The sequence below is a fragment of the Pongo abelii genome, chromosome 20 (genome assembly GCF_028885655.2).
Source record: "Pongo abelii isolate AG06213 chromosome 20, NHGRI_mPonAbe1-v2.0_pri, whole genome shotgun sequence".
Taxonomy (NCBI): Eukaryota; Metazoa; Chordata; class Mammalia; order Primates; family Hominidae; genus Pongo; species Pongo abelii.
Window position 1 is genome coordinate 50,685,748 of NC_072005.2, and position 25,112 is coordinate 50,710,859.

The following is a 25,112-nucleotide window of genomic DNA, read 5'->3' on the forward strand; positions in this document are numbered from 1 at the left end:
TGGATTGACTGAGCTCAGGAGTTTAAGACCAGCCTGGCCAACATGGCGAAACCTTGTCTGCTAAAAATGCAAAAAAAATTAGCCAGGTGTGGTGGTGCGGGCCTGTAATCCCAGCTACTTCGGAGGCTGAAGCATGAGAATCACTTGAACCCGGGAGGCAGAGGTTGCAGTGAACCAAGATTGTGCCACTGCACTTCAGCCTGGGCAACAGAGCGAGACTCTGACAAAAATATAAAAATTTTAAAAATTGTTTAAAGAGCAGCCACGTCTCCATAGTGATAATTGTCAGGCATTGCCCCAAAGAGCTTTAATGCATTATTCTCAAACAGTCCTTCCACTTCAGCCTGCCAAAGTGCTGAGATTTCAGGTTTGAGCCACTATGCCATGCTATGCCCATTTTTCAGATGAAGAATCGTAAGCCCCAGGAGACATCAATAATAATTGCTGCCATTTGTTGAGCAGCTAAATAAATAACTTTTTAAACCATGTAATTTATTTATTTATTTATTTTTATTTATTTTTTTTGAGACAGGGTCTCACTCTGTTGCCCAGACTGGAATGCAGTGGCACAACCTTGACTCACTGCAACCTCCACCTCAAGTGATTCAGCCTCCCAAGTAGCTGGGATTACAGGTGTGCACCACTACCACCCAGCTAATTTTTGTTTTTAGTACAGACGGGGTTTCCCCATGTTGGCCAGGCTGGTCTTGAACTCCTGACCTCAAAAGTGTGGGGGAAAGAAAGAGAGATCAGACTGCTACTGTGTCTATGTAGAAAAAGGAAGACAAAAGAAACTCCATTTTGATCTGTACTAAGAAAAATTCTTCTGCCTTGAGATGCTGTTAATCTGTAACCCTAGCCCCAACCCTGTGCTCGCAGAAACGTGTGCTGTATTGACTCAAGGTTTAATGGATTTAGGGCTGTGCAGGATGTGCTTTGGTAAAAATGTGTTTGCAGGCAGTATGCTTGGTAAAAGTCATTGCCATTCTCCAGTCTCAAGTAACCAGGGACACAATGCACTGCGGAAGGCCGCAGGGACCTCTGCCCAAGAAAACCTGGGTATTGTCCAAGATTTCCCCCACTGAGACATCCTGAGAGATGGCCTCGTGGGAAGGGAAAGACCTGACCGTCCCCCAGCCCGACACCCATAAAGGGTCTGTGCTGAGGAGGATTAGTGAAAGAGGAAGGCCTCTTTGCAGTTGAGATAAGAGGAGGGCATCTGTCTCCTGCTCGTCCGTGGGAATGGAATATCTCCGTGTAAAACCCAATCGTACATTCTATTTACTGAGACAGGAGAAAACCGCCTTATGGCTGGAGGTGAGACATGCTGGCGGCAATACTGCTCTTTACTGCACTGAGATGTTTGTGTAAAGTCACACATAAATCTGGCCTACGTGCACATCCAGGCACAGCACCTTTCCTTAAACTTATTTATGACACAGAGTCCTTTGCTCACATGTTTTCCTGCTGACCCCCTCCCCACCATTACCCTATAGTCCTGCCACATCCCCCTCACCAAGATAGTAGGGATAGTGATCAACAAATACTGAGGAAACTCAGAGACCAGTGCCAGTGCAGGTCCTCACTTGCTGAGTGCTGGTCCCCTGGGCCCACTTTTCTTCCTCTATACTTTGTCTCTGTGTCTTAGTTCTTTTCTCAGTCTCTCGTCTCCACCTTGCGAGAAATACTCAGAGGCGTGGAGGGGCAGGCCCTCTTCAAAATGATCCACCCAGCTCACCCTCCCAAAGTGCTGGGATTACAGGCATGAGGCACCATGCCCAGCCACATATGACTTGTTTCTAAATAACTTATTTAACTAACACCACATGTTTTTATGACCCCCTATTTTACAGATGAGAAAAAAGAGGCAAGAGAAGCAATACCAGTTGCTTAGGATTCCCAGCTACCAATTAGTGGAAGCAGAATTTGAACCAAGAGAGTCTCTGGAGCCCTCGTTCCCAATCTCCTCTTCTTCCTCTCCATGTCTTTCTTTCTCCCCCTGCTCCCAGGCCTCCTACATCACACCCTTCTGGACAAAGTTTCACATCTGTCATTTTCTTTTTTGGGGTGGACAGAGTCTCACTCTGTCACCCAGGCTGGAGTGCCGTGGCGCAATCATGGCTCACTGCAGCCTCAAACTCCTGGGCTTGAGGGATCCTCCAGCCTCAGCCTCCCAAGTAGCTGGGACTATGGGCATGTGCCACCACACCTGGCTAATTTTTTAATTTTTTGTAGAGATACGGGGGGTGGGGGCATATCTGAGATTTTTAAACCTTCCCTGACTGCCGTGAGCATTTCTGGGTAGAAGCCGCTCCATGCCCTTACTTTGCTGGCATGAGTGCTGGACAGCAATTTGGCAACATCCTCTAGACCACAAATGTGCATGGCCTTTGGCCCAGTAAATCGGCTTCTGGGAATAAATATGACAGATACTGTCACATACATGGGAAATGCCATGGACATGATGACCCAGGGAAGCACAGTTTGCAAGTACAAAAGGGCTGGAAACACCCAAAAAGCCCATCCCCTGAAGACAGTTTCAAAAATGATGGTGCATTCGTGTAATGGAATAGTACACATTTGTGAATGAATGAATGAGGTAGCTCAATATATCTGCCTATGGGAAAATCACCAAGATATGTTGCGAAGTGAAAAACACTTTGCAACAATGAGACAGAACAATGCTACCATTTTATTTTTTAATGGGAGAGGGAAGTATAAGGAAATGGATTCATATTTGCTTAATTACACAAGCTTCTTGATGATCCTTTCGGATCCAGAAGTTTGAAAACCACAGCATCAAGAGGATGCCCATTGGGCATGGTGGCTCACGCCTGTAATCCCAGCACTTTGGGAGGCTGAGGAGGGTGGATCGCCTAAGTTCAGGAGTTCGAGACTAGCCTGGCCAACATGGTGAAACCCCGTCTTTACTAAAAACACAAAAAAATTAGCTGGGTATGGTGGTGCAGGCCTGTAATTCCAGCTACTTGGGAGGCTGAGGCGCAAGAATCACTTAAGCCTGGGAGGCGGAGGCTGCCATGAGCCGAGATCACGCCATTGCACTCCAGCCTGGGAGACAGAGCAAGACTCTGTCTCAAAACAAACAAACAAACACACACAAAAATAAGATGCCCATTGGAGATCTCCATTCACTATTTTATCAGATGACATTTCAGCACTTGAGTGAAGAAAATGTCTACAACTGGTCCAAACACTCAAGGAATTTAGACTCTTGACAGAGAAACACACAGAAGCAAGCAGATGTGCCCCAAACCAAACTTGATTTTTCTTCTAAGCCTGCTTCTTCAGAGCAGCCTCTGACCCTCCAGGGCCCCGAGAGGAGTCCCTGGAGCCACAGGAGCTTGGGAGCCCAGAGAGGTGGGGGAACCCCAGATGGTGACAGCATCGTCCAGAGGAGGAACATAACGATGGCCACAGATTCCCAGTTTGGAAATAACTCAGCAAAACAAGAGTGACAGAAAATTCAGAGATTTCCAAGAGACTAGCCTCCATGTTTCCATTTAGAAATTCACCTACATACATCCAGGGTGAGAGACCCCAAGCATCAGATGTGTCATACACAAGCATCAGATCCAAGTTAGAGAGGGCACCCGGGGACAGAAACCTCCAAGCCAGCCAAAAGCCAAAGGAAGGATTTTACAGAAACATACAGGAATGTGGGGCTGGGCACAGTGGCTCATGCCTATAATCCTAGCACTTTGGGAGGCCGAGGTGGGAGGATCGCTTGCGGCCAGGAATTCAAGACCAGCCTGAGCAACACAGCGAGACCCTATCTCTACAACAAATCTAAAAACTAGCTGGGCATGATCACATATGCCCGTGGTCCCAACTACCCAGGAGGCTGAGGCAGGAGTTGAGCCCAGGAGGTGAAGGCTGCAATGAGCAATGATGGCGCCACTGTACTCCAGTCTCAGTGAAATAGTGAGACCCTGTCTAAAAAAAAATAATAAAAATAAAAAAGATATAAAGATGTCAGAGAACAGGGACCAGAGCTGTTAGTCAGCCTCATGGAGACCCTGGCCAGGACAGACACCTCTGGGGACCAGGAAGTCTCTCAGGTTCTATCTCTGAGGGTTTGGCTCTCTGAGTCTCTCTGTCACCTCTCATTTCTCTCTCATCTCGCTCTGTCTATGCTGTGTCTCTATCTCTTTCAATCTCTCTCTGTCTCTGTCTCCCAGCCCTTATCTCTGAGTGTGTCTCTCTGTTTCTCTCTCATTTCTCTCTCTCTTTCTCTCTCTCTCTTTCTCTCTCCCTCCCTCCCTCCTCCCCTCTCCCTACTGCAGGTTGGTCCATAACCCTTATCTTCCCCAGACCTGATGGAGTTCTGATATTAACCTGTTTATGTTCTGTTTCCCTCCACTAGAACACAGTCCTCATTAAAGGCAGAGATTTTTGTCTGTCTTATTTTCTGCTGTATACCCAGCGCCTGGGATACTGGCTGGCTCAATAAATATACGTTGAGTGAAGAATGAATGAATTATCATTCTCATGAACATTATTATTTGATGGCAACTGTAAAGCAACAATAATAATAATTGTCACTGCCACTGCTGCTATTGTTGGTATATTTGCTTTTTATTTAGTACAAACTATATCCCCGAAATTGAGCTAAGCATTTTCTTGTTTAAGTTTTACAGACCACGGTGTGAGGTAGGTACTGTTAGTATGCCCTTTTTTCTTTTTTTTTTTGAGACGGAGTCTCGCTCTGTCGCCTAGGCTGGAGTGCAGAGGCCCGATCTTGGGTCACTGCAACCTCCACCTCCCAGGTTCAAGTGATTTTCCTGTCTCAGCGTCCCTAGTAGCTGGGATTACAGGCATGTGCCACCATGACGGCTAATTTTTGTATTTTTAGTAAAGATGGGTTTTTGCCATGTTGGCCAGGCTGGTCTTGGACTCTTGACCTCAGGTGATCCTCCTGCCTCCGCCTCCGAAAGTGCTGGGATTACAGGCGTCAGCCACTGCACCTGCGCCCCCAGCCTCCAGCCCCCAACTTTTTTTTTTTCTTTCTTTTTGAGACAGGTCTGGCTCTGTCACCCAAGCTGTAGTGCGGTGGCGCGATGGTGGCTCACTGCAGCCTCTAACTCCTGGGTTCACACAGTCCTCCTGCCTCAGCCTCCCTAAGTGCTGGAATTCAGGCCTGAGCCACCGCGCCCTACTATGCCCATTTTTCAGGTAAAGAATCTGAGTGCCCTCGAGGAGAAACCACTTGCCCAACATGAGCCCAGGTCTTGTCTGACCCCAAAGCCCATGGGTTTAGGCTGCGTGGAAGGACAGCCTAGTGGGCTCAGGATCTGTCCCATCACGAGTTGGAACCTCAGCTCTGCCACTCGGCAACCGCGAGCGGTTAGTAAGTTGCTGAATCTCTCCGCGTGCCTCCGTTTCCTCGCCTGGAATGCGGGCGACCTCACACAGGAAGCCGCCCCTTCTAGTGCGCACCGACGGAGCGAGCGCGCGTCTGCAGCGGGACTGAGCGCTGGGAGAGACCTGCGCAGGCGCAGGCGCGCGGGGAGGGCCAGCCTGGGTGGGCACCGCACCCCCCCGCGCCTGGGGGGACTGGCCGCCAACTCCCCTCCGCTCCAGTCACTCGTTTGGAGCTTGAAGAAGTGGGTATTCCCCTTCCCACCCCAGGCACTGGTGGAGCGGCCCCCCGGGGATTCCAGGCCCTGAGCTCCGGGAGCTGGACTCGCAGCGGCCGCGGCAGAGCGAGCGGGCACCGGGAAGCGAGAAGGAGACGCCCGCCGGAGGCCCAGCTGCCCGGAGCAACTGGCATGGCCCGAGCCATGGCCGCCGCCTGGCCGCTGCTGCTGGTGGCGCTACTGGTGCTGTCCTGGCCACCCCCAGGAACCGGTGAGTGACCCCCGCGCAGTCCAGTGGCCCCTGTCTGGCTCCCAGCTCCGCATCCAGGCCAGGTACTCGGCCCCCTGGGTTCCCGAAGATGACGGCGCCGCCCGGCGCCACCCACCCCCCATCTCTGCCCCAGGGTTGGAAGGAACAGGGTGCGAGGGCAGGACCCTCCTCTTGGCCACCCGGAGAGCGGTCGGAGTTGGGTTTAGAACTTCCTCGAAATTGGCAGGAAGACGGAGCGAGGGCAGGACCCTCCTCTTAGCCACCCGGAGAGCGGTCGGAGTTGGGTACAGAAATTCCTCGAAATTGGCAGCAACACGGGGTGGGCACAAGACCCTCCTCTGGGCCTGCTCGGAAAGGGGATGGAGTTGGGTGCGGAAATTTCCCAAAAAGGCAAGTGAATCTCGGAAAATCAGCAGATGGTGACGCATGCCGGATTACCTTACCCAGGTTCCTGCTCAGCATACCCAGGCCATAACTCAGCAGCCTGCTGGCAGGCTGGGTCTGGACGGAGAGGATGGTTGATGTTGGGGAGGAGGACAGTGGGTGACACTTGACACCATTACCCCTCTGACCCCCAATGTCTGACTCCAAGGGCCTGGCCATTCATTCATTCTTTCATTCTTTTTTTTTTTTTTTTTTTGACACAGTCTCACTCCATCACCCAGGCTGGAGTGCAGTGTCCTGCTCTCGGCTCACTGCAGCCTCCTCCTCCCGAGTTCAAGCGATTCTCCTGCTTCAGCCTCCTGAGTAGCTCGGATTACAGACATGTGCCACCATGCCTGGCTAATATTTTTGTATTTTTAGTAGAGACAGGATTTCACCATGTTGGCCAGGCTGGTCTCAAACTCCAGATAAATATATATATTATATATTATTATTATATATTATATAATATAATAATATATAATATAATATATACTATTATATATTATAATATGTAATAATATATACTAGTATATATTATAATATTATATACTAGTATATATTATAATATATACTAGTATATATTATTATAATATATACTAGTATATATTATAATATTATATATTATAATAATATATACTATAATAATATATAATATGTATATTATAATATATGATATATATTATATATTATAATATATTATATATTATAATATATAATAGAATATATAATATTGTATATTATAATAATATATTATATAATAATATATAATATTGTATATTATAATAATATATTATATAATAATATATAATATTGTATATTATAATAATATATAATATAATAATATATAATATTAGATATTATAATAATATATAATATTAGATATTATAATAATATATAATATTAGATATTATAATAATATATAATATAATAATATATAATATTAGATATTATAATAATATATAATATAATAATATATAATATTAGATATTATAATAATATATAATATAATAATATATAATATTAGATATTATAATAATATATAATATAATAATATAATAATATAATAATATATATTATAAGAATATATAATATAATAATATATATTATAAGAATATATAATATAATAATATATATTATAAGAATATATAATATAATAATATATATTATAAGAATATATAATAGAACAGTATTATATATTATGAGAATATATAATAGAACAGTATTATATATTATGAGAATATATAATAGAACAGTATTATATATTATGAGAATATATAATAGAACAGTATTATATATTATGAGAATATATAATAGAACAGTATTATATATTATGAGAATATATAATAGAACAGTATTATATATTATGAGAATATATAATAGAACAGTATTATATATTATGAGAATATATAATAGAACAGTATTATATATTATGAGAATATATAATAGAACAGTATTATATATTATGAGAATATATAATAGAACAGTATTATATATTATGAGAATATATAATAGAACAGTATTATATATTATGAGAATATATAATAGAACAGTATTATATATTATGAGAATATATAATAGAACAGTATTATATATTATGAGAATATATAATAGAACAGTATTATATATTATGAGAATATATAATAGAACAGTATTATATATTATGAGAATATATAATAGAACAGTATTATATATTATGAGAATATATAATAGAATAGTATTATATATTATGAGAATATATAATAGAATATAATAATATTATATATTATAAGAATATATAATAGAACATAATATTATATATTATAAGAATATATATTATGTATTATTATATAATTGATAATATATTATATAATAATATATTTCTTAATAAATATATATTAAATGTATTATATATTATAACATATATTATTTATATAATAAATATATATTTTATTATACATTTAAAGAGTAAATAAATGACATATTTTATTATTTATTTCTATATTTTGTGTATATATATAGTGTGTGTGTGCATGTATGTGTGTGTGTGTATGAGAGAGAGAGACAGGGTCTTGCTTTGTTGCCCAGGCTGGAGTGCAGTGGTACAATCCTGGCTTATTGCAAACTCGACTTCCCAGGCTCAAGGGATCCTCTCACTGTGGCGTCTGGAGTAGCTGGGATTATAGGGGCTCACCACCACACCTGGCTAATTTTTTTGTATTTTTGGTAGAGATAGGGTTTTGCTATGCTGCCCAGGCTGGTTGCAGCCAAGCACAGTGGCTCATGCCTGTAATCCCAACACTTTGGGAGGCTGTGGTGGGAGGATCACTTGAGCTTAGGAATTCAAAACCAGCCTGGGCAATATGGCAAGACCCCATCTCTACAAAAATAATTAACTAAATAAAAATTTAAAAATAGAAAAGAATGCATAGGACCATGTTTATTAGTGTCAATAAGCACTGTCACATTTTGAGGACCTACTGTGTGCTAGGGCCCTTAGCAGAAAGATTTTTATATAGGACCTGGGGGATTAGAGGTCAGTCTCTGACCACCCAAGTTCAAATCCCACCTCTGCCACTAAACCTCTGTATGACTTGGAGGACACTATACTCTGTGTCAGTTTCCCTGTCTGTAAAATGATGTTAACAGTAGTGCTTACCTCAGGGGGGCTATTTGAGGATTAAATGCCAAGATATCTGTGAAGCACCCAGAATAGCCCCTGATCTGTGTCAGCACCCTGTGAGTGTCCACTGTTCTAAGTCTCATTTTACAAACTAGGAAAAAGAATCAGAGAGGTTAAGTAACCGGCCTGAAGCTTCACAGCAGAAAACTAAAGGGACCCAAAACTCCTGGGCTATAATTGCCTTCCTCTCGTGCCTCGATCCCCCACATTCTTCCAACCAGGACCCACCCAGAGTAATAATGCAGCGTTTCATGGATTTGAAGACCCAGGATTTCTCCCCGTTTTCTACATTGGGGATATTCTAACCACTAATGGCAAGTTGTGCTGTAAATGACAACAGTCATGGTATGTGAAAGCTACGACACTGGTGGGATGAAAAAGTTCTGGGCCAGGTGCAGTGACTCATATCTGTAATCCCAGCACTTTGGGAGGCCGAAGTGGGAGGATCACTTGAGGTCAGGAGTTCAAGACCAACCTGGCCAACATGGTGAAACCCCATCTCTGCTTAAAAAAAAAAAAAAAATACAAAAAATTAGCCGGGTGTGGTGGTGGGAGCCTGTCATCCCAGCTACACGGAAAGCTGAGGCAGGAGAACCGCTTGAACCCCAGAGGCAGAGCTTGCAGTGAGCAGACATCGCGCCACTGCACTCCACCTGGGAGACAGAGCGAGACTCCGTCTCAAAAAAAAAGAGAAAAAAAGAAAAAGTTCTGGAGCTATATAGTGGTAACGGTTGCACAATATCGTGAAATGTACATAGTGCCACTGAACTGTATGCTTTAAATGGCTTAAATGGTAAATTTAGTTTTTTAACCACAATATTTACCACAATTTTTTAAATCAATGATATTGAGATTGAGGGAAATACGGTAATAATAGAAGAAATACGATAATAAATAGCCAAAGTGAAGGAGCACGGCCAAGTTGCAGACCATCCCAGACGCCCTTACCCTCCTCGCCTGCCATGGCCCCAACTAGTGCCCCAGTCCCCCCTCCCCCCACACCCCACCGTCCACCGGGGCTCCAGGGCCCCAGCGTGCAAGTGCACGCCCAGGTGCCCGGGGTCCTGGAGCCCCTCCCTATCTAGCCCAAGAACGCCCCGGGTCTGACACTTTCTCTTCGGTTCTCCGCAGGGGACGTCGTCGTGCAGGCGCCCACCCAGGTGCCCGGCTTCTTGGGCGACTCCGTGACACTGCCCTGCTACCTACAGGTGCCCAACATGGAGGTGACGCACGTGTCACAGCTGACTTGGGCGCGGCATGGTGAATCTGGCAGCATGGCCGTCTTCCACCAAACGCAGGGCCCCAGCTATTCGGAGTCCAAACGGCTGGAATTCGTGGCAGCCAGACTGGGCGCGGAGCTGCGGAATGCCTCGCTGAGGATGTTCGGGTTGCGCGTCGAGGATGAAGGCAGCTACACCTGCCTGTTCGTCACGTTCCCGCAGGGCAGCAGGGGCGTGGATATCTGGCTCCGAGTGCTTGGTGAGCAGGAGGTTTTGGGGAGGCTGAATGAAAGGCGGAGACTTGGTGGGAGGATCAGGGAAGTTGGCAAAGAGCGCGGAGGCCTGGGAGGGAGGGAGATTCCCTCCACAGCAGATTCCCTGGGGACAAAAGGAGGGGGCAGCGCAATGATGGGGGGTGGGGTGGGGGGAGGTGAGTGGGGGGAGGGGCTGCAGGGCAGGAAGAGAGCAGAGATCTCAGGGAGTAAGGACCCCCAAGCCTGGGATCAGAAAGCCCTGAGGGAGGGGGAGGGGTATATTGGAAAGGGAGCTGGGAGGGGACTGGGAAGGAAGGGGGGAGGCCTGGGTGGCCTCTTCTGGGTCCCTCCTTTCCTCATCTGTAAAAGGGTTGTGACAGTAGCATCACCCTTGGAAAGCTGTCCTGAGTGTCACTACTGCCTAGGAAAGAGTCTGTCTGCCCCCTTGGACTGTGTACCCATGAGGGCAGAACCGGGGCTATTTTGGTCACTGCTGGGCCCCAGCACTTTCCACCAAACAATATTTATTGAGCACTTATTATGTGCCATTCTAAGAACTTTACCTGCATATTCTTATTGCCTATGATTCCATCATTATCCCCTGTTGACAGACAAGGAAACTGAGGCACAGACTTGCCCAAGACCAAAGGTGCAGCCTTAGGGCAGCGGCGATTCACCGCTGGCCCATGTGAGTTTCTTAGAGCTGTCGGTTACTGTTACTTTATCTGGTAAAGGAGAAAGCTGAAACAGACAGACAGGAAAGCAAGGATCCTGATACCTAAGAGAGGAGGGGATCATGCTTTCATTTTCATGAGCTCCATGAAGCCCTCCTCTTGGAACTTGAGCAAGAAGTCTCTGTGCCTCAGTTTCCTCATCTGTGGGATAGGGATCACCATGAAGATTCAAAAAAATTGACGCTTTTTTTTTTTTTTTTTTTTTTTTTTTTGAGACAGTTTAGCTCTGTCGCCCAGGCTGGAGTGCAGTGGTGTGATCATAGTAGGTCCTCACTGCAGCCTGGAACTCCTGGGCTCAAGGGATGTTCCCACCCTCCCTGTAGCTGGAATTACGGGAATGTGCCACCATGCCCAACTTGTTTTCTGTTTTGTTTTGTTTTTAAGCTTATGTGCCAAGAACTATTCCAGGCCTGTGCATGAGAAACTCATGAAATGTCAAGGGCTTGGAACTGTGCCTAACACACAACACCCAACCAAAGGCAGCTCTTATCACTCCAGCAAGCCTGAGATTCTGGGTATCATGGTTTAGGATGAGGGTAAAACAGAAACAGTGAGTCAAGTTAAGGAGAAGTCTTCGGTAAATAATACAGGTAATGATGGAGAAGGAAGTTCCAGGTTTGGGAATCACCAGGATGATGATTAAGAGATGGTCAGGTGGTTTTGGAGTCAGACTATGTGAAAGCCCAGCTCTGCTGCTTACAGCTGTGTGACCATGGGCAAGTCACCTCCCTTCTCAACTTCAGGGCTCAGGCTTCCTCTCCTCCACTGAGCCCCAGACTAGGATAACCCCTTTGGGTTTCCCCTCCCCAGCCCTGCCCTCTCCGAGTCATCACTGCCTAGGAAAGAGTCTGTCTGCCCCCTTGGACTGTGTACCCATGAGGGCAGAACCAGGGCTATTTTGGTCACTGCTGGGCTCCAGCACTTTCCACCAAACAATATTTATTGAGCACTTATTATATGCCATTCTAAGAGCTTTACCTGCATATTCTCATTGCCTATGATCCCATCATTATCCCCTGTCGGCAGACAAGGAAACTGAGGCACAGACTTGCCCAAGACCACACAGCTGCTCAGGGACACAGCTGGGGTTTAAAACATGCCATTCTGTATCCTTTTTTTTTTTTTTTTTTTTTTTTTTTGAGACAGAATCTCACTCTGTCGCCCAGGCTGGAAGGCTGGAGAGCAGTGACACAATCTCGGCTCACTGCAACCTCCGCCTCCCGAGTTCAAGCAATTCTCTGGTCTCAGCCTCCCAAGTAACTGGGATTACTGGCGTGTGCCACCATACCCTGGCTAATTTTTAGTAGAGACAGTTTCTCCATGTTGGCCAGGCTGGTCTCGAACTCCTGACCTCAAGTGATCCACCCACCTCAGCCCCCCAAAGTTCTGGGATTATAGGCGTGAGCCACCCCGCCCAGCAACCATGCCATCCTGTACCCTTAATGAATGCCCCCTTCTACCACGGAGGGGTTCGTTGAATGACCTGTTGCTTTTGTTCCTCTTCCCAGCAAAGCCCCAGAACACAGCTGAGGTTCAGAAGGTCCAGCTCACTGGAGAGCCGGTGCCCGTGGCCCGCTGCATCTCCACAGGGGGTCGCCCGCCGGCCCAAATCACCTGGCACTCAGACCTGGGCGGGATGCCCAATACGAGCCAGGTGCCAGGGTTCCTGTCTGGCACAGTCACTGTCACCAGCCTCTGGATATTAGTGCCCTCAAGCCAGGTGGACGGCAAGAGTGTGACCTGCAAGGTGGAGCACGAGAGCTTTGAGAAGCCTCAGCTGCTGACTGTGAACCTCACCGTGTACTGTGAGTGTGCCCAAGTCAGCGATGGCATGAACCCCTGCCAGGCTGCCCCCACCACTGTCTACACTGACTCCCCAAGGCACTGTAGGCATTGCTTCCATCATCTGCACCGGCTCCCCTGACTCCTATCTACACGACCCACCCCCATTGTCTGCACCAGTTCCCCTGGGCCATAAACAACACTGTCCCTATTGTCTACACCAGTTTACTTGGGCCATAGTCAATGCTGGTACCCAGATTGTCTGCCCTGGCTCCTCTAGCCGCTGTCTGCACGGATACCTGACACTCTGTTGACTCCCTTGAGCACAGTCTACACTGCCCCTAAACTGCCTACACCCACTTCCCCAGGCAAGTATCCACAGTGACCCTCCCCACATTGCTACACTGGTTGTTCTGGCCACGATCAACACTGCCTCCCTTATTGTCTACACCCACTCCCTTGTCCTTTTCTTTCTTTTTCTTTCTTCTCTTTTTTTTTTTTTTTTGAAATAGAGTCTTACTCTGTCACCCAGGCTGCAGTACAGTGGCACGGTCTTGGCTTACTGTAACCTCTGCCTCCCAAGTTCAGGTGGTTCTCCTACCTCAGCCTCCCAAATAGCTGGGATTAAAGGTGCACACCACCACACCTGGCTAATTTTTGTATTTTTAGTAGAGACAGGGTTTCACCATGTTGGCCAGGCTGGTCTCGAACTCCAGACCTCAGGTGATCTGCCTGCCTCGGCCTCCCAAAGTGTGCTGGAATTACAGGCATGAGCCACTGTGCCAGCTTTTTTTTTTTCATTTGAACAGAGTCTCGCTCTGTCACCCAGGCTGGAGTGTAGGGGCATGATCATGGCTCCTACAGCCTCAACCTTCCAGGCTCAAGTGATCCTTCTCCCTCAGCCTCCCAAGTAACTGGGACTACAGGTGCAGCCACCATGCCCAGCTAATTTTACAATTTTTTTCTAGAGACAGTTTTGCTATGTTGCCCAGGCTGGTCTCAACCTCCTGGGCTTAAGTGATCCTCCCACCTCAGCCTCTAGCTAGGACTACAGGCGTGCGACACCATGCCCAGCTAATTTTTGTTTTTGTTTTTGTTTTTTTGTTTTGTGATGAAGTCTTGCTCTGTCATCCAGGCTAGTTTGCAGTGGCGCGATCTCGACTCACTGCAGCCTCCGCCTCTCGGGTTCAAGCAATTCTCCTGCCTCAGCCTCCCGAGTAGCTGGGATTACAAGCCCTGGCCACAGTGCCCAGCTAATTTTTGTATTTGTGGTAGAGACGGGATTTCGTTATGTTGGCCAGGCTGGTCTCAAACTCTTGACCTCATGATCCACCCACCTTGGCCTCCCAATTGCTGGGATTACAGACGTGAGCCACCACACCCGGCCTATTTTTATTTTTTCTGGAGACAGGATCTCCCTATGTTGCCCAGGCTGGTCTCGAACTCCTGGGCTCAAGTGATCCTCCTGCCTCAACCTCCCAAGGTACTGGAATTACAGGCATGAGCCACTGTTCCTGGCCAAAATTAATTTTTAATAATTGCCTTTACTTACCCCAATATACCTAAAATATTATTTCAACTTGCAATTGTTTTTTTAAAATTATTCTTGAGATCTTTCCCATTTATTTTGTCCTAGTAAAGCCTTTGAAATCTGGTGTGTATTTTGGCCTGGCTATATTTCGAGTGCTCAGTAGTCACTTGTGGCCAGTAGGTGCCATATTGGACAGCACAGATCTAGACTAAGCTCCCACATCGTCTACACTGGCTCATCCAAATACTGTCTACACACACACACAGGCCTGTCTTAATTTCGTCAGCTCCCGGGGACACACTCTATATGTGGAGGTGATCTCACCCCCACCACAACATTTTCAACACTGGCCCGACAATATAGCATCTGCTGTAATATTCCAACACCCTGTCTACACTGAGCCCATCAGTAATACCCACACAAGCTCTTCTAGGCATCATTCATACTGTTCCTCCCACCATTGTCTATACTGCTTACTCCCCGCCAGGCAATTGGTACACAGATTCCCTCAGGTACTGTCTATATTGGAGTCCCTCAACACTGTCACTGGGTCTGAGCAAGGAGGAGATCTACACTGACTCCTACCCCTCGCCCCCGAAAAAAAACCCTGTCCCATTGGCCTGTCCCCCGAGGACATTGAAAGGTCTTCGCTGTCAATCACGTATGGGATGGCCGAGCAGCAGCCTAGAGCAGGGTTATCTGGGACTCTTTCCTGCAGGACTTGTCAGAGCCTTGAATACACTGCTGTGTGTTATGAGTGGTCATTGCCTATGAGTGAGAAAAGGAGGAGGCCTTTTCCTGCAGGACACCCAAGACATGCCTGGTCCAGGCTACCCAGGAAAGCTAGTGGAGAAAAGCAGCCCCTCAGAAGCCCTCTCCATGTCCCCACTGACCAAGGACTCCCAGGCTTCTGCTCTCTGCAGCACCCCATCTACCTAGACTCCTCCTAGGCCTCTCCAGCTCCCGCTGTTTTCCAAATATCCTCAGGCCTTTTCCTGCAGTGTCGTGAATCCCACGTAGCCCCAGGCCCCCCAGAGGCTGCCAGTCTCTGAACCTCTGTGTCCATTTCCTGCAGACCCCCCAGAGGTAACCATCTCTGGCTATGATAACAACTGGTACCTCGGCCAGAATGAGGCCACCCTGACCTGCGACGCTCGCAGCAACCCAGAGCCCACAGGCTATAACTGGAGCACGTGAGTCCTGGGTCTCAGGGAGGAGGGGCTGGGGGTCTGGATTTCTGGGACTGAGGGAGGAGGGGCTGGGGGCCTGGACTCCTGGGACTGAGGGAAGAGGGGCTGGGCCTGGACCCCTGGGTCTGAGGGAAGAGGGGCTGGGGGTCTGGACCCCTGGGTCTGAGGGAGGAGAGGCTGGGAGCCTGGACCCCTGGGTCTGAGGCAGGACGGACTGGGGCCTGGACTCCTGGTCTAAGAGAGGAGGGGGATTCAGAAAAGAAAAAAAGAGAAGGAGGTTGACTTCGGCTCACCCAGTGGGGGGCATCTCTGTTTTGACATCTCTGTTTTGCAGTTGAGGAGTTTAGCAGGTGGTTGAATCCTGGCTGGTGGATGCACCTGCTTTTTGGGGTGTGCCTGCTCTGTGCCCGGTACTTCCCCCGAATCCCACGTGACCCCATGCTGTGCACAGTCAGCAGCTGTTGCCATGCCCAGGTTAAAGACCAGCCACAAGAGGGCAGAAGCAGCCCTTGAATCAGCGCCTGGCTCCAAAGCTGGTCCTCCGCCTCTTGGCCAAGCTTGTCTAACCTGCAGGCCGCATAATTTGTAAACTTTCTTAAAACATTACGAGACTTTTGTTTTGCAAATTTTTTTAGCTCATTAGCTATCGTTAGTGTTAGTGTATTTTATGTATGGCCCAAGACAGTTCTTCTTCTTCCAATGTGGCCCAGGGAAGCCAAAAGATTGGATACCCCCACTCTAGACTGTAACCACCTCACCATCACCTTGTGTAACCTACTTGATTATCTCTGGATGGAGCAAGTACTATATCCCCATTGTCTAGATGAGAAAGTTGAGGCTCACAGCAATAAGATTTCCCCAGATTCATACTGAGGCTTAGATCAAGAGCAAGGTAAGAAAAAGGCAAAGAGATAATACATAATTTTATAATACATAATTTTACATAAATTACATAATTTTACTGAACCGCCTTTTTTTTTTTAAGAAGGGGCTCTGTCGCCGAGGCTGGAGTGCAGTGGCGTGATCATAGCTCACTGCAGCCTGGACCTCCCTGGGCTCAGGTGATCCTCCCACCTCAGCCTCCTGAGTAGCTGGGACTACAGGCACACGCCACCACGCTCAGCTAATTTTGTTGTATTTTTTTTGCAGAAACAGGGTTTCGCCACATTGCCCAGGCTGGTCTCCAACTCCTGGGCTCAAGCAATCAACCCACCTCAGCCTCCTAAAGTGCTGGGATTACAGGCGTGAGCCACCTCGCCCAGCCTTAGGTCTTTTTCCTTATTACAAAAATAACTTGTGTCCACTGTAGAAATATCAAACAATTTAGTTATAAGCAAAAAGAAGAAAGTAGCGCCTATAGTCAAGTATACCCAGCCACCTCCAGAAATACCCAGTGACCCCTTATTATACATCCTTCTGTCTTTTTTCTCTCTGTTTCTAAACAAAGACTGGAATTATGCTGTACATATAATTTTGAAACTTTTCGTCTATCTTGTGAATACCTTTCCGTGTCAAAGCACATAGATCCACAACTCCATTTTCCCCCACATTGTATTAGGAAGACTGTCAAACATACAGAAAAATCACAGGAATTTTCCAGTGAACACTTAAGATTCCACCACGTGGATTCCCCCGCTAACATTTTACTGTGCTTGCTTTATCATGTTTCTGTGATTGCTTCAGTCCCTCTATTCATCCATCAATCATATTATGCATTTCAGAGCACCCCCAGCTCCCCTGGTTTTTTTGTTTGTTTGTTTGTTTGTTTTGAGACAGGGCCTCACTCTGTTGTTCAGGCTGTAGTGCAGTGGCACAATCACAGCTCACTACAGCTTGAATTCCTGGGCTCAAGCGATCCTCCAGCTTCAGCCTCACAGATAGCTGGGACTACAGGCACACACCACCACGCCTGGCTAACCTGGCCCCTTTTTTAATGTTGCTGGGATTCCACCACTTTAAAAAAAAAATTTAAAGAATAGAGACAGGATCTCACTATGTTTCCCAGGCTGGTCTTGAACTCCTGTACTCAAGCAATCCTCTCACCTGGGCCTCCCAAAGGGCAGGGAAGGGATTCCAACATATGTGGATGTCATCAGTTATTTAACCAGTCCCTAGTAGAGGACACAGATGTCATTTTCCATTTTCAACTCTGCAAATGCCATGGTGGTGACCATCCCCACTGGTCACTTGTCAGCAGTTGTCCGTGGAAGGAATTGCCAGTCAAAGGTTTTCAACTGGTGTGATGGTGCCTTTACCGTCCTGCCTCAAAGCACCACAATTCAGGCTCTTGAGCCAGATAGCTGCGTTTGCATCCCAGCTCTGCAGAGCACCCAAAGCCTGATGCTTCCATCTCCTCCACCTCTGTTCATTAAACCAGTGCTCCTTGACTACTTACTGTGTGCTGGGTGCAATTAACCAACATACGTTGGTCGATAAATAGACCAAATTTCCTCCCCATATAGAGCTTCCATTCTAGTGGTGAAAGAAACAAGAAGCAAGATAAAGTGTGTAGTGTGTGTGCAATGGTGATAAATACCGTGGAGAAGATAAAGCAGAGAAGGGAATGGGACTGGGTGCCGTGGCTCATACCTGTAATCCCAGCACTTTGGGAGGCAGAGATGGGAGGATCACTTGAGGCTAGGAGTTCGAGACCAGCCTGGCCAACATGGCGAAACCCCACCTCTACCAAAAAAGATACAAAAATTGGCCCTGTGTGGTGGCATGCACCTGTAGTCCCAGCTACTCAGGAGGCTGAGTTGGGAAGATTCCATGCACCCAGGAGGTGGAGGTTGCAGTGAGTCAAGATGGTGCCACTGCACTCCAGCCTGGGTGACAGAGTGAGACACTGTCTCAAAAAATAATAATTAAATAAAAAAGGGATGGGAAGGGTGATCATCACAGTTGAAACAGGGTGGCCAAGTGAGGTGTTACTAAGGTGACATCCCAGCAGAGGCCTGAAGGAGATGAGGGTGAGCTCTGCGGGTACCTAGGGGGAAAGCATTCCGGCAGAGGGAACAGCATGGGCAAACCCATTTCTATCCATCAGTCCCAGCATAAGCAAACACCCTGGACGCCTAACTGGAGAGTTTGAGGACCAACAAAGAGGCCACTGTGGATGCAGAAGCGGGAGCAAAGGGGAGAGTAATGGAAAACGTGGGCAGAGGTAGCAGGGGCCAGATCACGTGGGGCCTGTGACACTTCTGGAAGACTTCGGTTTAACTCTGAGCCAGGCTGAGCCGCCAGAGGGTACTGAGCTGAGGGATGGGAACTGACTTAGGGTTCACAGGCGACCTCTGGTGGCCATATGAGGAACAGACGAGAGGGCGAGGGCAGAAACGGAGCCCAGCGTGGAGGCGGCTGCTGGGGGCCGGGATGCACAGCGCCAGAGCAGAGAGGTAGCCGTGGAAGCCCTGAGGAGAGGTGGGATTCTGGATCGATCTTAAGGCGGGGCCGACATGATTGGCTAATGGGTTGGGTGTGGGCATGAGAGGAAGGGAAGACTCGGGGGGCCTCCAGAGTTGCTCTCCGCTTATGCTATAGAGGGCGTGAGGGTTTCTGGGCACGTAGTGAGTGCTCAATCACTGTCACTCCGGACCTGCAGCAGAGGCCACCTCCTCACCTTTCTGTCTCTCCTAGGACCATGGGTCCCCTGCCACCCTTTGCTGTGGCCCAGGGCGCCCAGCTCCTGATCCGTCCTGTGGACAAACCAATCAACACAACTTTAATCTGCAACGTCACCAATGCCCTAGGAGCTCGCCAGGCAGAACTGACCGTCCAGGTCAAAGGTGAGGAACTCCCTGGGTGGGGAGAGCAGGGACCAAAGGAAGAGGTCGAGGCAGGGTTCCCTCTCTAATGCTGTCTGGCTCCCATCCTTCTCCTAAGCCTTCTCACAAAAGGACCAGTGGGGCCAGCTTTACTCCCCTGTTAACTCCATACCTATATCACTGGTACCGTTGTTCAGCTGCCTGGATACACTCCCTCCACACACACAGGTTGGGATAGATGTGGAATCCCTCTCTCTCAGGGACTCAGGCCTTTCCAAATGTATTAGGCAGACTGCTATCAATTGCAATTGACAGAAACGCAAAGTAGTCTAAGCAAAAAAAAACAAACAAAACAGGACTTTATTGAAAATTCACCTTCAGGTATGGTTAGATCCAGGGGCTCCAACCATGTAACCCAGGAACTTTTATTTTATACATCTCTTGTCTCTGCTTTTCGTTATACTGGCTTTATTCTCAGGCAGGCTCTGAAGCAAGGTGGCCCTCAGCAGCGACAGGCTCACATTCTACCAGAATGGCAACAGCAGGAGAAAAAACATACCACTTTCAATAACTGTAGCCAAAGTCCCAGGGCTGGCTCTCATTGGCCCAGCTTAGGCCACAGCCCACCTATGAACCAATCATAGCAGACAGGGAGAATGGAATATTCTGATTGGCCAGGCCTGTGTCAAAGTCCCATTCTAGGCACCAGAGGGTGGGATCCATTCCACCTGAATTAAATAGACTGAGGCAGTGGAGTGGTGGCTCCCTAAGGAAATTCAAGATGCCATTTCAAGAATGAGGGATAAACCCCAAGAATTTCCTTACCTAAATACCTGTTTCCTTCTCTTTCAGAGGGACCTCCCAGTGAGCACTCAGGCATATCCGGTAACGTCATCGTCTTCCTGGTTCTGGGAATCGTGACTTTTCTGATCCTGCTGGGGATCGGGATTTATTTCTATTGGTCCAAATGTTCCCGTGAGTTCCTTTGGCACTGTCATCTGTCTCCCTCGAGTGAGCATCACCAGAGCTGCCGTAATTGAGCACCTACTATGTGCTGGGCTCTGTGCTGAGTCCTTCCCGTGTGCCTCTCACTGAATCCTCACCCCACTGCCATGAAGTTTCCCCCGTTTGACTCATGAGGGTGCAGAGCCAGGGAGTCTTGTTCACTGGTTCATTGATTACATTTACAAATATCATTTACAGAGTGGGAGAAGAGCGTATAGGGTCTTAATGCCATGGTAGGGACTTTGGAATTTAATTCAGGTGATGTGGGAGTCCCTGCCAGATGGATGGAGGGTGAAATAATGCTTAACCCCTCAGCCTTACTCCATCTGCCTTGTTCAGGAGTGACTCCTAGGAGGAGGTGGCAGGAACTGGCACCTTTGATCCTCAGCTCTAAAAGGGCCTGATGCTTTCACACCTCAAGAGATTTGCACAGGCCGTTCCCCTGCCTGGTGCACCCTCCCATGGCTCCTTCTGGAGAAGTGTGCCAGCTAATTCTATAATCAGAGGAACAATACTTTGCTGAGCACTGTCTACATGCCACTTTCTATGTATAACCCCCTCGATTTTAATTTTTAATTTTTTTATTATTTATGTATTTATTTATTTATTCTTGAGACAGGCTCTCACTCTGTCGCCCAGGCTGGAGTGCAGTGGCGCGATCTCGGCTCACTGTAGCCTTCACCTCCCAGGTTCAAGTGATTCTCATGCCTCAGCCTCCCGAGTAGCTGGGATTACAGGCACGCACCACCATGCCCAGCTAATTTTTGTATTTTTAGGAGAGACAGGGTTTTGCCATGTTGGCCAGGCTGGTCTCGAACTCCTGGCCTCCTGTGATCCACCCGCCTCAGCCTCCCAAAGTGCTGGGATTACAGGCATGAGCCACCACACCTGGCCTGTACAATCTCCTTGAATGCTCACAACCACCCAGCAAAGTGGTTCTCCCGTGAGCCCCATGTTACAGAGGAGGAAGTATTTGCTTTGAGAGATGAAGTTACCTGCCAATGGTCAAACAGCTGGAAATGGTTGTTGGGGAGAAGAAGCCAGATCTTTGACTACCAAGCTTTTCCCTCAACCACTAAACAAAGCTGCTCCCTTACATCCCAGGCGGATGCTGCCTCATCCAGGAAGCCCTCCCTGACCCCCAAGCATGAGCCAAGCATCCACTAGGCTCTCTCACTCCAGCCTTGCCCATTCTGGGTCATCACCGTGAGGGACTTGTTTGTCGTCCCCAGTGGACTGTGAGCCCCAAGAGAGCAGACCTGAGGCTGTCACTGTCATGACTGTGTCCCCAGGACCGCCTACCACTGGGCCGGGCATAAAAGAGGCACTCGAGGAAGTGTTTGCTGAGTGATTCAATGTGTCAACTCCAGAGCCAGACTGCCTGTATCTGGGCCCTAAAGCTACTGCTTGATTAGTGATGTCACCATAGGCAAATAGCTTAATCTGTATGACTCAGTTTCGTCATCTGTAAAATGGGGTGATAGTACCTAATAATACAGTAAAGCACTTAACACAGCAGGTGGCACATTGTAAGCCACATACTGGGTATGTACTAGCTATGATTGTTATTGCTATTGTTACTATTATTGTTATTATTAACATAAACTGCACAAGAGCAGGCTTTTTTTTTTTTTTTTTTTGAGACAAGATCTTGCTCTGTTGCCGGGACTGGAGTAGTGCAGTGGTGTGATCTTGGCTCACTGCAGCCTCAACCTCCCAGGCTCAGGTGGTTCTCCCACCTCAGCCTCTCGAGTAGCTGGGATTATAGGCATGCACTCTCACGCCTGGCTAATTTTTTATATTTTTAGTGGAGATGGAGTTTCATTGTGTTGCCCAAGCTGGTCTCAAACTCCTAGACTCCAGCAATCCACCCACCTCAGCCTCCCAGAGTGCTGGAATTATAGGCATGAGCCACCACGCCTGGCCAAGAGCAGGCATTTTTATCTGTTTTGTTCACAGCTGTGTCCCCAGCACCTAGAATGTACCTGGCACAAAGTAGACATTTACCATTTGCTGAATAATACTACTATTTGCTAAATAAACCCCTGTTGAATAGTCTAGGAAACTGAAACACAGAGAGGTTAAGTCACTTGTCCAAGTTCACACAGCTCCTAAAGGACAGAGATGGAATTTGAACGCATCCATCTGGTTCTAGAGCCCAGGCTCGATATTTATGGATATTTAATAACCAAGTGAATAACTGGATGGCTAAATCCTTAAAAAGCACACCCGCCATCCCTGTCTGACACACGTGTATACCATTAAGGGAAATGGCGCCCCCATGTAATAGCAGAGGCAGAACTTGACATTTTCAGGGCCCTGACACTCAGGCGTGTCTTCTTCCCATGCTTCCCAGCGTTATTCCTTCCTGACGACTTCCCCTCCTATTTCCCCAGGTACGGAGCACGCCAGCGCCTCGGCTAATGGGGTAAGTGCAGTGTTGGAGCTAAGGAGGGTGTGGGGTCTGCACAAACTACAGACCAGACGTCTTCAGATGCCCACGGCCCGGCCTCAGGAGCCTGGGTCTTTTCTCCTGGTGCCTCGAGCAGCATTTCCCAACCCTTCCTGCTGGGCGGAATCCCCTGTAGAGTTTGCTAAGATGCAGCCCCAGACAGTCTGGTCTGTGATGGGGCCAGGGAATCTGCATTTTAACATCCGCTCCCTCCCCTCCGCCCCCTGCCCCCTCAATTCCACCCATGGCCACAGCTTGAGAAGCACTGCCCTGGCTTCCAGGGAGAGAGGAGGGGACGGGCCTGCAATTCTTTGCACATGGGGCTTCAGTGGGAAGATGTTTGATTTTGTTCAAAAGAGCCCCAAGGCTAAAGTTTGAAAACCCTCTTCTAGCATGTCTCCTATTCAGCTGTGAGCAGAGAGAACAGCTCTTCCCAGGATCCACAGACAGAGGGCACAAGGTGACAGCGTCGGGACTGAGAGGGGAGAGAGACTGGAGCTGGCAAGGACATGGGCCTCCGGAGTTGGACCCCACCCCAATGGATGAAGACCCCCTCCAAAGAGACCAGCCTCCCTCCCTGTGCCAGACCTCAAAACGAGGGGGGCAGGTGCAAGTTCAGAGGTCTCCAAGACCACCCTCCGTTCATTTGCTAGAAGGACTCACTAGACTCAGGAAAGCTGTTAGGCTCACAGTTACAGTTTATTACAGTAAAAGGACAGAGATTAAGATCAGCAAAGGGATGAGGTGCACAGCACACGTTCCAGGACAGATGAGGCGACGGCTTCCATCTGCCCTCTCCCAGTGGAGCCATATAGGCAGCACCTGATTCTCACAGCAACATGTGACAACATGCAAGAAGTACTGCCAACCAGAGCAGCTCACTCGAGATCTTCATGTCCAGAGTTTTTTGTTTGTCTTGAGACAGGGTCTGGCTCTGTTGGCAGACTGGAGTACAGTGGTGAGATCACAGTTCATTGTAGCCTTGACTTCTCAACTCCAAGTCATCCTCCCACCTCAGCCTCCTGAGTAGCTACGACTACAGGTATGTGCCACCACGTCTGGCTAATCTTTTTATTATTTGTAAAGTCGAGGTTTCCCTGTGTTGCCCAGGCTGGTCTTGAACTCTTGGCTTCAAGTGATACTTCTGCCTTGGCCTCCCAAAGTGCTGAATTAAGCAGCTCACCATCCACACGGCTGACCCCATACATCAAGCCAATACCGTGTGGCCCAAGACCCCCACCATAAATCACATCATTAGCATGAACCACCCAGAGTGGCCCAAGACTCTCAGATCACCTACCAGGCAGGATATTCCAAGGGCTTAGAGATGAATGCCCAGGAGCTGAGGATAAACGGCCCGATCTTTCTTTGGGCAAGGTTAAGCCTTTACTGCATAGCAGACCACACAGAAGGGTGTGGACCACCAGAGAATTTTGGTAAAAATTTGGCCTCTGGCCTTGAGCTTCTAAATCTCTGTATCCGTCAGATCTCTGTGATTACAAGAAACAGCCACTGACCCTGGCCCCCAGAGGCTGCAATTCAGGCCACAAGCAGCTGCCTGGGGGGTGTCCAAGGAGCAGAGAAAACTACTAGATGTGAACTTGAAGAAGGTTGTCAGCTGCAGCCACTTTCTGCCAGCATCTGCAGCCACTTTCTGCCAGCATCTGCAGCCAGCAAGCTGGGACTGGCAGGAAATAACCCACAGAAGAAGCAAATGCTATTTCCAACACAAGGGGGAAGGGATGCAGGGGGAGGCAGCGCTGCAGTTGCTCAGGACACGCTCCTATAGGACCAAGATGGATGCAACCCAAGACCCAGGAGGCCCAGCTGCTCAGTGCAACTGACAAGTTAAAAAGGTCTATGATCTTGAGGGCAGACACCAGAATTCCTCTTATAAAGAAAACTGTTTGGGAAAATACGTTGAGAGAGAGAAGACCTTGGGCCAAGATGCTAAATGGGAATGCAAAGCTTGAGCTGCTCTGCAAGAGAAGATAAGCAGGACGGAGGATTTGCTCTGGACAGAGATGGAAGAGCCGGGAACAGAGAAGTGTGGGGAAGAGATAGGAACCAGCAGGATGGCAGGGGCAAAGGGCTTAAGGGTGAGGAGGCCAGTGGGACCCCACAGAGTTGGGGAGACAAAGGAACATTGGTTGCTTTGGTGGCACATAAGCTACTTGTCTGTCTCCATTGCCCAGAATCTCATTAAAACTTATTTATTGTACCTCCA

At 47.9% G+C, this 25,112-nt stretch overlaps 1 protein-coding gene across 2 annotated transcripts; it reads left to right on the forward strand.

Moving 5' to 3' along the window:
• The first annotated feature begins 5,426 nt into the window (after positions 1-5,426).
• Positions 5,427-25,112, forward strand: PVR (PVR cell adhesion molecule). 2 transcript variants are annotated; one of them, XM_024237887.3, is made up of 8 exons: positions 5,427-5,868; positions 10,085-10,432; positions 12,670-12,966; positions 15,550-15,667; positions 19,301-19,449; positions 20,281-20,403; positions 22,830-22,861; positions 23,278-25,112. In XM_024237887.3, exons 1-8 carry the CDS (start codon positions 5,790-5,792, stop codon positions 23,347-23,349), a joined length of 1,218 nt encoding a protein of 405 aa, XP_024093655.3. In that variant the 5' UTR covers positions 5,427-5,789; the 3' UTR covers positions 23,350-25,112. The 2 variants fall into 2 exon arrangements, with proteins under 2 accessions (XP_024093655.3, XP_024093654.3); XM_024237886.3 differs by having other exon boundaries at positions 5,488-5,868; positions 20,281-20,439.